This window comes from Anolis sagrei, chromosome X (genome assembly GCF_037176765.1).
Source record: "Anolis sagrei isolate rAnoSag1 chromosome X, rAnoSag1.mat, whole genome shotgun sequence".
Lineage (NCBI taxonomy): Eukaryota > Metazoa > Chordata > Lepidosauria > Squamata > Dactyloidae > Anolis > Anolis sagrei.
In genome coordinates this window covers 51,172,673-51,185,783 of record NC_090034.1, presented here as the reverse complement: position 1 = coordinate 51,185,783, position 13,111 = coordinate 51,172,673, and the positions used below count along the sequence as shown (strand labels likewise).

The following is a 13,111-nucleotide window of genomic DNA, read 5'->3' as shown; positions in this document are numbered from 1 at the left end:
TCCTAGGGTCTCTATTTTGCATAGCCACAGCACTTTATCTGCATAGCCCTGCCCTTGATTCTCTATTTTGCATACCACACTTCATCTGCATAGCCCTGCCCAGTTTCTATTTTGCATAGCTCCACTTCTTCATCTGCACAGCCCCACCCTAGGTTCTCATGTTGCATAGCCCCACCTCTTCATCTGCCTAACCCTGTCCTAGGCTCCCTGTTTTGCATAACCCCACCTCTTCATCTGCATAAGCCTGGCCTAGGCTCTGTTTTCCATAGCCCACCTATTTATCTGCATAGTCCCACCCTAAGCTCACTGTTTTGCATAGCTCCACCTCTTTAACTGCATAACTCTGTCTTAGGTTCTCTGTTTTGTATAGCCACACCTCTTCATCTGCATAGCCCCGCCTCTTCCCCAACAGAGCCACCTAGGCACACAACAAACTGGTCTACCTTGCAAGGTCATTGTATGAGATAATACTAACTACATGACCGAGCTCAGAGTTTTTACAATCAGGATACAAAAATGTAGTCGTCCATGAAGCGCTTCTTGAGGTTCTCAACGATGGCGTCTTCGTTGATCTTGGAGAGCAGGACCATGTCGTCCACCCCGCTCTGCTTGACATTGTGGCTCTGCCAATGGAAGCGCTCCTTGCTGCCCTGCAAGGCAAGAGGCCAAAAAAAAGGAATAATTGCATCCATTTGGGGTTGGAGGAATTATAGTATTAACATTGTATTGTCCCTTTAAGAACTGGTGCTTGCTTTTTTCCCTCTTCCCTCCTCACCCCTTCTTTATTTAGTGCTATGCCTTTAATGTAATTCTATTATTATTATTATTATTATTATTATTTTAAATAATCACCTAAAATTGACAATGTAATTCAATTAAAGGAAACTGAGTATGTATTGGGTTGTTGTAGGTTTTTCCGGGCTATATGGCCATGTTCTAGAGGCAGCAAATCATCCCCAGCAAATCAAGGTGATCAGCCGAAACATTCACAGCTAGCCCCAGCAAACAAAAGTCCTTTGTCTCACCCTGGTCATTCCACAGATATATAAACCAATTTTTCCTAGTTCCAACAGACCTCATTACCTCTGAGGATGCTTGCCATAGATGCAGGCGAAACGTCAGGAGAAAAATTGCCTCCAGAACATGGCCATATAGCCCGGAAAAACCTACAACAACCCATGGATTCCGGCCATGAAAGCCTTCGACAATACATTGAGTATGTATTGTTGAAGGCTTTCATGGCTGGAATCACTAGGTTCTTGTGGGATTTTTCGGGCTATATGGCCATGTTCTAGAGGCATTTTCTCCTGACGTTTCGCCTGCATCTATGGCAAGCATCCTCAGAGGTAGTGAGGTCTGTTGGAATTAGGAATATGGGTTTATATATCTGTGGAATGACTGGGGTGGGGCAAAGAGCTCTTCTCTGCTGGAGCTAGGTGTAAATGTTTCAACTGACCACCTTCATTAGCATTAGCAAAAGATTCCCCCAGGCTCAGCCAGGCCTTCAAATGCTAGTTGAAACATTCACACCTAACTCCAGCAGAGAAGAGCTCTTTGCCCCACCTGGGTCATTCCACAGATATATAAACCCATATTCCTAATTCCAACAGACCTCACTACCTCTGAGGATGCTTGCCATAGATGCAGGCAAAACGTCAGGAGAAAATGCCTCTAGAATATGGCCATATAGCCCGAAAAAACCCACAAGAACCTAGAAACTTAGTATGCCTTGTCCCATAATAATAATAATAATTGCAAAGACTCTGGCACAAGCCAGTAAAGGTGGTCCCAGTGGTGATTGGCACACTGGATGCAGTCCCTAAAGACCTTGGCCTGCAATTAAACACAATCGGTGCTCACACAATTACCATCTGTCAGCTGCAAAAGGCCACCCTACTGGGATCTGCATGCATTATTCACCGATACATCACATAGTCCTAGACATTTGGGAAGTGTTCGACGTGTGATCCCATACAACAGCCTGCACTTCCTTTTCTCCTTCTATCTCTACTTCTTCTATCTTCCCCTTCTTTTTCTCCTACTCCTATCTTCTCCTTCTTCCTTCCTCCTTCTCCTCCAAAAGGCCAGTTATCCCAGAACACTTGTCCGTTGTTTGCTGTGTACTAATATTTTTTTATTCCTAATAATATTAATAATAATAATAATAATAATAGCAACAACAACTACAATAATAATAAATATTGTTGTTGGCGGGGACGAGAGACAGGGCTTTCTCAGTGATTGCCCCCCGGTTATGGAACTCCCTTCCTGGCAATATTAGATCAGCCCCCTCCCTGGCTGTGAGACCAAGCCTTTGGGGCAGTGCAATGAGGCAAATGGTGCCCTGAGATGGTTTGTAAACAACTTTTAATGTGAATGTAAGTGATTTTAATGTTTGTATATATTTATGGTTTTATGTCTCTGCATTGAATGTTTGCTGTATATATGTTGTGTATATATGAGGCCCCTGCAGGGTGAGAAGGGCCGAATAGAAATGTTTTAAATAAATAAATAATCCACACTGAACTCCACCAATGATGCATCAAGAGCAAACTTGCCCAAGTTTCAGGAGGTTAACCTGGCATGATGTGAGTTGTAGTTCACGCAAAACCCTTATGCATTTTGTAAAAGAAAAACATGACTTTTTCAAATAACCTGGGCAATGCCAGGGAGCTAGTAAATAATAATAATAATAATAACAACAATAATAATAATCATCATCATCTAACATTAGACCCCTTATTGCACCATATCATCAACTCTGGATGAACTTGCTATATTAATATCGAAAGATCTCAAAAGTTGACCAAGAGAAGGATTCGATTCCCTTCTCGGCAACAAAAAAAAGTTTTGCAAAACTTTTTACGGCTCTGAGCCGTTTCCTTTGAGGTTTGCCTCTGCGGAAGGAAGAAAAGGGGAACTTGGGGAGTGGCAAAGCGATTAGAACCAATGTTCCCAAATAAAGAATAATATAATATAATATAATATATATATTAACTAGCCGTCCCCTGCCATGCGTTGCTGTGGCCCAGTCTGGTGATCTGGAAAATAAAATAATTCGAAAGTGTTGGTTTCTAATCTATGTAATTTCTTTATGCTTGTGGGTAAACAGTATTTCTTGCTTTTTTTTGTCAGTGTTGATGTAGAGATTGTCTGGTTTGCCTACCCTGGAACATGCAACGTATAATTGTCCTTCTTTAGGGGTCCCTTTCAAATCTAGGATACTATGTGTGTCTGTGAATCATATATCTATCTATCTATATCTATGGCTGGATGGCTCTTTGTCAGGAGGGCTTTGATTATGGTTTCTTGCCCTGGTAAAGGGAGTTGGACTCGATGGTCTTAAGTATTTTCTGTTGGTCATGGGGGTTCTGTGTGGGAAGTTTGCCCCAATTCTGTCATTGGTGTGGTTCAGAATGCTCTTTGATTGTAGGTAAACTATAAATCCCAGTAACTACAACTCCCAAATGTCAAGATCTATTTCCCCCAAACTCCATCTGTGTTCATATTTGGGCATATGGAATATTTGTGCCAAGTATGGTCCAGATCTATCATTGTTTGAGTCCAAAGTGCTCTCTGGATGTAGGTGAACTACAACTCCCAAACTCAAGGTCAATGCCCACCAAACCCTTCCAGAATTTTCTGTTGGTTGTGGGAGTCCTATGTGTCAAGTTTGGTTCAATTCCAATCGTTGGTGGGATTCAGAATGCTCTGATTGTAGGTGAACTGTAAACCCCCGCAACTACAACTCTTGGGGTAGTAGGTGTATTCTGTCCAAATTTGGTGGCAATTCGTTCAGTGGTTTTTGAGTTATGTTAATCCCACAAACGAACATTACATTTTTATTTATATAGATTATATAATATTTAATATTTAATTTAATATATTAAATAATTAATAAAATAATATTGTTCTATTTTTCAAGCTAAACATTCCCAGCTCTCATTGGGATTCATATTTTCCTGGACTTAGCCTTCGAATCCTAGAATCCCAGAGTTGGAAAAGGCACCTAAGAAGTCATCTAGTCCATCCTCTTTCTCCCATGTGGAAAGGCACCATCCAATCCCTCCCAACAGATGGCCACACCAATAAAACATGATACTATTTCCTAGAATCCCATAGTCAGAAAGGGAGCCCAAGGGGTCATCTAGTCCACCCTCATTCTGTCCTGTCCTTTTTTTCAAGCTTAACATCTCCAGCGCTCATTGGGATGTATAGTTTCTAGGGCTTTCTTGTCACCTTTTGACTTTGAATCCGAGAATCTCTTAGTTGGAAAGGGCACCCAAGGGGTCATCTAGTCCACCCTCATTCTGTCCTGTCCTCTTTTTCAAGCTAAACATCTCCAGCGCTCATTAGGATGTGTAGTTTCTAGGCCTTTCTGTTCACCTTTTGGCTTCGAATCCAAGAATCCCATAGTTGGAAAGCGGGTGGACAACATGGAAAGAAGCCATGTAGTCCACCCTACTTCTGCCCTGTAATCCTTTTCAAGATAAACATACCCAGCTCTCATTGGGATTCATAGTTTCTAACCCTTTTGGTCACCTTTTGGCTTTGAATCAAAGAATCCCATAGTTGGAAAGGGCACCCAAGAGGTCATGTAGTCCACCCTACTTCTGCCCTGTAATCCTTTTCAAGATAAACATACCCAGCTCATATTGGGATTCATAGTTTCTAACCCTTTTGGTCACCTTTCGGCTTCGAATTCAAGAATCCCATAGTTGGAAAGGGCACCCAAGAGGTCATGTAGTCCACCCTACTTCTGCCCTGTAATCCTTTTCAAGATAAACATACCCAGCTCTCATTGGGATTCATAGTTTCTAGCCCTTTTGGTCACCTTTCGGCTTTGAATCTGAGAATATCATAGTTGGAAAGGGTCCCCAAATGGTCATCTAGTCCATCCTCATTCTGCCCTGTTCGCTTATCTCTAGTGCTTTTTGGGATGTATAATTTCTAAGCCTTTCTGGTCACCTTTTGGCTTGAAATTCGAGAATCTCATAGTTGGAAAGGGCACCCAAGGGGTCATCTAGTCCACCCTTATTCTGCCCTGTAATTTTTTTTCAATCTAAACATCCCCAGCTGTCATTGGGATTCATGGTTTCTAGGAATTTTTGGCCATATTTCTGCTTTGAGTCTAAGAATCCCAGAGTTGGAAAGGGCACTCAAGAGGTTATCTAGTCCATCCTAATTCTCCCATATGGAAAGGCACCGTCTAATCCCTCCCAGCAGATGGCCACACCAAGAAAACACGATGCTGTATTGCATTTCGGTTACACTCACCATTGTCTTCCTCCAGTCTGTACTCCAGTTTAATCCAGATTCAAGTCAGACAAAGGCCCCTCTGGATGTCACAGAGCCCCGTGCAGAAACATGACGATGGAGGGAGCCTTCTTTCTTCTCTTTCCGGTGCTGCTTTGAGCCACCCAAGCGCATGAAACCCAAAGGCGGTGGCTGTGCGTGAGAGTGTGCCTTCCTCTCTCCTTTCCCCCACCCCCTCCCGCACTTCCTTCTTTTGGGGGTGCAAGTTGACGGGGAAACACACACACACACCAGAAAGGAGAAAGGACTTCTCCAAAGGTGAGATAAGGAGCCGAATGTGTTTCCGAACCAGCCATAAAATTATAAAACTAGAAAACCGGACCCATTTGGAAAAGTTTGAAAAAGTTTTTGGCTTGAAAGCAACCAGAAAGCCACATGAAGGCAATGTCGCAAGGCTGGGACCGCAAAAGGAAGGATGAAGACACTGAGTGAATGGTAGAAAATATATTTCAAGGGGTTCCTTTGGGTTCCTTGAAGAAAGAAGCACCAATTCAATGACTACAGCTCTCCGATGCAACCACATAGACATAAATAGAAAGGATTAGCTACTGGCCTCTAGGTATCTATATATACAATACTCGGATGCAGCCGCAAGAGGGAAGTATTGAGATAGAAAGAATTAACTACAGGTCTCTATGTCTGTATGTATGCAATGCTTAAATGCAACCACAAGAAGGCAGTATACAGATAGAAAGGATTAGCTATTGGACTCTAGGCATGTATGTATGCAATGCTTAGGTTCAGTCACAAGAGGGCAGTATATAGAAAAAAAGGATTAGCTACAGTCGTCTAAGTATGAATGTATGCAATATTCAGATGCAGCCACAAAGGGGCAGTTTACAGATAGAAAGGATTAGCTGCAGTAGTCTAAGTATGAATGTATGCAATATCCAGATGCAGCCACAAGGGGGCAGTTTATAGATAGAAAGGATTAGCTACTGGCCTCTAGGTACATGTATGCAATGCACAGATGCAGCCACAAGAGGGCAGTATATAGATAGAAAGGATTAGCTGCAGTCGTCTAAGTATGAATGTATGCAATATCCAGATGCAGCCACAAGGGGGCAGTTTATAGATAGAAAGGATTAGCTACTGGCCTCTAGGTACATGTATGCAATGCACAGATGCAGCCACAAGGGGGCAGTATATATGGATAGAAATGATTATCAAAAGGCCTCTAGGTATGAATATATGCACTGCTCCGATGCAGCCACAAGAGAGAAGTATATAGATAGAAAGGATTAGCTACTGGCCTCTAGTTCTGTATGTATCCGATGCTCAGATACAGCTACAAGAGGGCAGTAGAAAGGATTAGGTACTGGCCTCTAGGTGTATATGTGTGCAGTGCTCAAATGCAGCCACAAGAGGGCAGTAGAGAGAAAGGATTAGGTACTAGCCTCTAGGTATGTATGCATGTAGTGCTCAAATGCAGCCATTAGAGGACAGTAGAGGGAAAGGATTAGGTACTGGCCTCTAGGTATGTATGTATGCAGCGCTCAGATGCAGCCATAAGAGGGCAGCAGAGAGAAAGGATTAGATACTGGCCTCTAGGTATGTATGCATGTAGTGCTCAAATGCAGCCACAAGAGGCCGGTAGAGAGAAAGGATTAGGTACTGGCCTCTAGGTATATATGTATGCAGTGCTAAGATGCAGCCACAAGAGGGCAGTAGAGCATTAGCAACCCTTTAGATGACAACATGAGGGTACGAATTGAGTTGTTCACAGAATTCTATCTATAGAAAATGCATGAGTTAGTCAAGAGATCAAAGTGGGATGCAATAATAATAATAGTAGTAGTAGTAGGTAGGTAGTCCTTTATTATAAAAACCATGCGGTAATTTCTCGCAGTCTCGCAATCTCGCTCTTTCTCAATCTCGCAGTCTCACAATCTCGCAGTCTCGCTCTTTCAATTTTCTTTGCAATAGGGTTGTTAAAAACCTTTTTCTATAACAATAATAATATTAATACAATATATCTGTATATATATTTATATATGAAATTGTGGGGGGCCAAAAAAATGTATTCGTAATAACAAAGCACCATCTTTACTTAGGAAGGCACCGAAGAAAAACTGACATCCGTAGACAGTTGGAAGGGATCTTGAGGGTCAGTTCATCCCCATTCTGGTTGGACGACACAATCCAATCCCTCCCAACAGATGGCCATCCATTCTTTACTTCTTTACCAGAGATGAAAGGAGATGCCACTTAATCCCCATACTCCACTATAGTTGAAAGGGACCCCCAAAGAACATCCAGTCAACCCCATTTTGTCATGAAGGTACAATCTGATCCCTCCTGACAGATGGCCACCCTTCTTTTGTTGATGCCAAATACAGTCAAGAAGTTCTTCCTAATTTCTGCTCATTGGTTGACATCCTACCCTCCGAAGCAGCAGAATACACACTCAGATATTTAAAGGTCCCCTCCAAAAAGTATGAGGTGGACCCCGATTCCCGATGCAAAGGAAGGGGGAGATACTTCGGTGCCCAAAGGGTTTGCTACTGAAATAAATATTCAAAGAGTTTCAAGTAAATACACTCTTGGCCGCCTTTAGAGTTCGGGGTCCGGGGAGGTCCCAATGCCCTCCAAAACCTTCCAGTTTTCCCAAGGCGCTCCCGCTTTCGGGCTTTCGTTTTACCGGCCCTGGCAGGTTTTGCAGCACATCTGTCGGAAGTAAGGCCGGCTACAGAACTTAAACTTTAGCACCAAAGGGCAGTAGGCCACCTTGTTCACATCTTTGCATTCTGGAGAGAGAGAGAGAGAGAGAGAGAGGGAGGGAAAAGAGAGCGGAAAAAGACGGGAAGGAGAAGAGAGATGGGAAGAAGGGACGGAAAAAGGAAAAGAAGAGGAAGGCAGGAAGGAGCGGAAAAGGAAGGGAGGGATAGATGGAGGGAAGGAGGAAGAAGGGAGAGAGGGAGGAAGGGAAGAAAGAAAGAGAAAAAAAAGAAAGAAAGGAGGGAGAGGAGAAAGGAAACCAAAAGAACCAAGAAATAAGAAACAAGGAGGAATAAAGGAAATAGGAAAGAAAGAAGGGAGGAAGAAGGAATAAAGGAACAAGAAAGAAAAGAGAAGAAACAAGAGAGGAAAGAAAGAAGGTGAAAGGAGGAAGGAAGGGGAAAAGAAATGAAAAAGGAAGGGAAGATAGGGAGGAGGGAAGGAGGAAGGGAAGGAAGAAAGAAGGGAGGAAGGGGAGAAGGGAGGAAGAAAGAACGGGGGAACAGGAAACAAGGGGGAATAAAGAAGTATGAAAGAAAGAAGGGATGAAGAAGGCATCAAGGAACAAGAAACAAAGGAGAATAAACAAGAGAGGAAAGAAAGAAAGGGAAAGGAGGAAGGAAGGGGAAAAAGAAGAAATGAAAAAAGAAGGGAAGGTAGGTTGGAGGGAAGGGAGGAAGGAAGGAAAGAAAGAAAAAAGGGAGAAAGGGGAGAAGGGAGGAAGAAGGAATCAAGGAACAAGAAACAAGGGAAGAATAAGGAAGAAAGGAAAGGAAGAAGGGGAAAGGAGGAAAGAGGGGAAGAGGAAGCCAGAGATAAAGGAAAGAAAAAAGGGGGGGGGGAGTGGAGAAGGGAGGAAGAAAGAACAGAGGAGCAAGAATCAAACGGGAATAAAGAAGAAAGGGAAGAAAGAAGGGAAGAAGAAGGAATCAAGGAACAAGAAACAATTAGGAATAAAGAAGGGAGGAAAGAAAGAAGGGGATAGGCGGAAGAAAGGGGGAAAAGAAGAAATGAAAAAAAGATGAGAAGGTAGAGAGGAGGGAAGGGAAGGGAAGGGAAGGGAAGGGAAGGGAAGGGAAGGGAAGGGAAGGGAAGGAGAGAAAGAGGAATAGGGAGGAAGAAGGAATCAAGGAACATGAACCAATGGGGAATAAAGAAGAAAGGAAAAAAGAAGGGGAAAGGTTGAAGGAGCCGAAGAGGTAGGGAGAGATGGAAGAAGGGAAGAAAGAAGGGAGGGAGAGGAGAAGGGAGGAAGAAGGAATCAAGAAACAAGAGGGAGTAAAGAAGGAAGGAAAGAAAGAAGAGGGAAGGAGAAAGGGAGGGGGAAAAGAAATGAAATGAAGGCAAGGTAGGGAGGAGGGAAAGGGGGAAGTAAAGGAAGGAAGGATGAGAGGGAAGAGAGTAAAAAGAAGGAAGGAATTAAATAAGGGCAAAGGAGAGAGGGAAAGAAGGAAGAGGGAGAAAAAAGGAAGGAAAAAGAAAGGAAGATGGGAAAGGGAGGAAAGAAGAGAGGGAGGGAAAAAGAAAGGAAGGTATATTGGGAAGGGTGAGAAAAAGGGAACGAATAAGTAAGGAAAGAAGGGTGGAAGGAGGAAGGGAGGAAAAGGACAAGTGGAGAGTCAGAGGAAAGGCAGACGGGAGGAAAAGAAGAAAGGAGGAAGGAAGGATTGAAAGGGAGAAAAGGGAGGGCAGAAAGAAGGGGGAAAAGAAGGGGAAGAGGGACAAAGTAGAGGAAGAAGGGGAAAGTGTTGGAGAGGGAGAGATAAAAGACCTTGGTTGGTCAATCGGTAATGGATGAATCAACAAGTCAACCAGTGTTTACGGTTGTAACAACATGGAAATAGCTTCGACTCATGCCACTCAAAAGCCACTCAAAAGAACCCAACAAATGCAGAGTGCGTACCTTCGGGGTTGTCCGTGGGTCCAGAATCGCACTTGCTCTTGCATTGTTGAGTTGCAGGGGGTTTTAGGGCCTCCACGCATTCGCCAGAGGGCAGCCCCGTGTGGGTCACGCACTGGACCGAACGCCGCTGCTGGCCCAAGCCACACTGACCAGAGCACTGTGCAAAGAAACAGGAACAATGGCCATTGGCGCCAAACATTTTCAGGATCAAAGCAGTTATTTGCAATTTAATAAATCATACAATCATAGGATAGAGTCCTAGAGCTGGAGAGAACCTCAAAGGCCATCTAGTCCAACCATTTCCTGCAGAAACGTGTTCACCTTCATTGCTGCAACACCACGTATGAGCGATAACACTGCGTAACCCCATTTTTGTTCCTGGGTTATCAATGTTATTTTATGTATATATTATTTTATGTACATATTATGTATAATATTATTATCATCATTATTATTTATATATTATATATTATTAATATATATTATATATTATAAATATGTATATATTATTTTATATACTACTATTATGAATATGTTGTGAGTATATACAATTATTATCAATAGTAATATATTATTATCTATAGTATTTCTATATTATTAATTCCATTTTATGTATATATTGTTTTATGTACATATTATTATGCAATGGAATTATCATCATTATTGGAGCCCCTGGTGACGCAGTGGGTTAAACCCCTGTGCTGGCAGGACTGAAGACCGACAGGTTGCAGGTTCGAATCCGGGGAGAGGCGGATGAGCTCCCTCTGTCAACTCCAGCTCCTCATGCGGGGACATGAGAGAAGCCTCCCACAAGGATGATAAAAACATCAAATCCTCCGGGCGTCCCCTGGGCAATGTCCTTACAGACGGCCAATTCTCTCACACCAGAAGCGACTTGCAGTTTCTCAAGTCGCTCCTGACACGACAAAAAAACAACATCATTATTGTTATATATATTATATATTATGAATATTTATATATTATTTTATATACAACTATTATTAATAATATGTTATGAGTATATGCAATTATTGCTATATGATCTATAGTATTTCTATTATTATTATTATTATTATTATCTATATAAATAAAAATGTAATATTGGTTTGTAGGATTAGCATAACTCAAAAACCACTGGATGAATTCACACCAAATTTGGACACAAGACACCTATCAGGCCAACGAGTGACCATCACTCATAAAAACACTGGAAAACACAGTGAAAGAGACTTAAAAGCCAAAAAATAAAACATACATTACAACACATGTGCAAAACCACATATATACCTCAAACACACATATATACACAAATATATACACATATATACACACACAAAACACATATACACAGACTGGGCCACAGTAACACGTGGCAGGGGATGGCTAGTTATTTATATATTACAAATTTTTTATTCCTGGGTTTTAGATGTCGTTTCTTAATTTGTTCTATTATAAAAACATGGAAAAAGTTAATTAAACTGCTCAAACTCTGACATCATCCTGCAGCTCATTTTGTGATCGTTATCCAATGACTATCTCATCGAGTCTTAACCAATTCAACATCGTTCGTGGCACAAAAACAAAGTTTCTGGAGTATAACAACTACTTTCAAAGTAAGGATGGCACAATTAAACAGGAAATCATACTTTCAAACCAGGAACAGATTTTTTCCCCCAATTTTATTACATAGTGTAATATGTATAATCCCATTTTGGTGCTATATTGAGCCCATTATCATTGAAACTGGTTCATCATTGCCTCTTGTAAGCGCTCCCTTATGTGGCTGGATCTGGAATAGCTTATAGAAATCCTAGAGTTGGAAGAGACCCCAAGGACTGTCCAGTCCAACCCTTTTCGGTTGTGAAGATACAATCGAAACCCTCCCGACAGATGGCCATCCAGTCCCAGCTTAACGGCCCTATTGTAAGGAGGTTTCTGACTGATGTCTTTTCCATACCTCTCCCCATTCGCCGGTGAGCCATCGGGGCGGAGGGCAGCGACGGAGGCTGCATCGGATGCTGGTGGGGGGCTTGGCGTTTTCGGGGCATTGGGATGTGGGCAACGTAGAGGCATGATCTCCACTTTTGCAAAGGACGATGCGGTGGCGGAAACCGGGCCCACAACTCGGGGTGCACTGCAAGAGAAACGGTAGCATTTGAGAGACTGAAGGTTCCAATGTTACTGGGTTTTAGTCCAAACTTCAACAATCGTGGACTCATAGAGCCTAGAATAACACTGCGCCATATTTGTTCCTGGGTTCTAAATGTCATTTTCTAATTGGTTCTGTCATTAAAACATGTGGAAGGTTTATTAAATTGCCTAAACTTTGTATTTGCGGAAATCCATAGATTAGATGGGATCCCCCGAGGTCATCTAATCCAACCCTGTTCCAGGTAGGAAACCCACGACTAAAGCATGGAATCACAAGAGTTGAAGGAAACCCCAAAGGTCAACTAGTTCAAGTCTCTTCCAGGTAGGAAATCCATAGCTAAGAGTAGACGGGATCCCCAAAGGTCATCCAATCCAACCCCGTTCCAGGTAGGAAATCCACAGCTAAAGCATAGAATCATAAGACTTGAAGGGAACCCCAAAGATAATCTAGTCCAAGCCTCTTCCAGGTAGGAAATCCATAGCTAAGAGTAGATCGTACTCCTAAAGGTCATCCAGTCCAACCTTGTTCTAGATAGGGAATCCACAATTAAGCATAGAATCATAAGAGTTGAAGGGAACCTCAAATGTCATCTAGTCAAAGCCTTTTCCAGTTAGGAAATCCACAGCTAAAGCATAGATTAGATGGGATCTCCAAAGGTCATGCAGTCCAACCCTGTTCCAGGTAGGAAATCCACAGCTAAAGTATAGATTAGATGGGATCCCAAAAAGTCATCCAATCCAATCCTGTTCCAGGTAGGAAATCCACAGCGAAAGCATAGAATCACAAGAGTTGAAGGGAACCCCAAAGCCCATCTAGTCTATGCCTCTGTCAGGCAGGACATCCACAGCTAAGCAAACATAAGAGTTGAAGGCACCCCTAAAGGTCATCTGGTCTATGCCTCTATCAGGCAGGACATTCACAACTAAACAATGATAAGGTTTGAAGGGACCCCTAAAGGTCATCTAGTCTATGCCTCTGTGATACAGGACATTCACAGCTAAACAATGATAAGGTTTGAAGGG

General features: G+C 42.5%; 2 protein-coding genes across 5 annotated transcripts in view; both read right to left on the bottom strand.

Annotated features, from left to right (window-relative positions):
- MYO1F (myosin IF) overlaps positions 1-7,031 on the bottom strand; it is a 38,316-nt gene extending 31,285 nt beyond the window's left edge. The window contains exons 1-2 of one of the 2 annotated variants that reach the window (XM_060785151.2): positions 5,278-7,031; positions 513-650 (exon numbers count right to left, since the gene is read on the bottom strand). In XM_060785151.2, coding sequence (XP_060641134.2) covers positions 513-650; positions 5,278-5,280 — 141 coding nt within the window. In that variant the 5' untranslated portion in view covers positions 5,281-7,031. Of the gene's footprint in view, positions 1-512; positions 823-5,277 lie in introns of those variants that run through there. The other variant, XM_060785150.2, reaches the window with a different exon arrangement.
- Positions 7,032-7,114: 83 nt separating this feature from the next.
- The window catches only part of ADAMTS10 (ADAM metallopeptidase with thrombospondin type 1 motif 10), a 55,675-nt gene continuing 49,678 nt past the window's right edge, over positions 7,115-13,111 (bottom strand). For all 3 annotated transcript variants that reach the window (XM_060785148.2, XM_067473377.1, XM_060785149.2), the window contains 3 exons: positions 11,895-12,071; positions 9,938-10,094; positions 7,115-8,063 (listed from right to left, as the gene is read on the bottom strand). In XM_060785148.2, the coding sequence (XP_060641131.2) occupies positions 7,954-8,063; positions 9,938-10,094; positions 11,895-12,071 (444 nt within the window). In that variant the 3' untranslated portion in view covers positions 7,115-7,953. The remainder of the gene's footprint in view (positions 8,064-9,937; positions 10,095-11,894; positions 12,072-13,111) is intronic.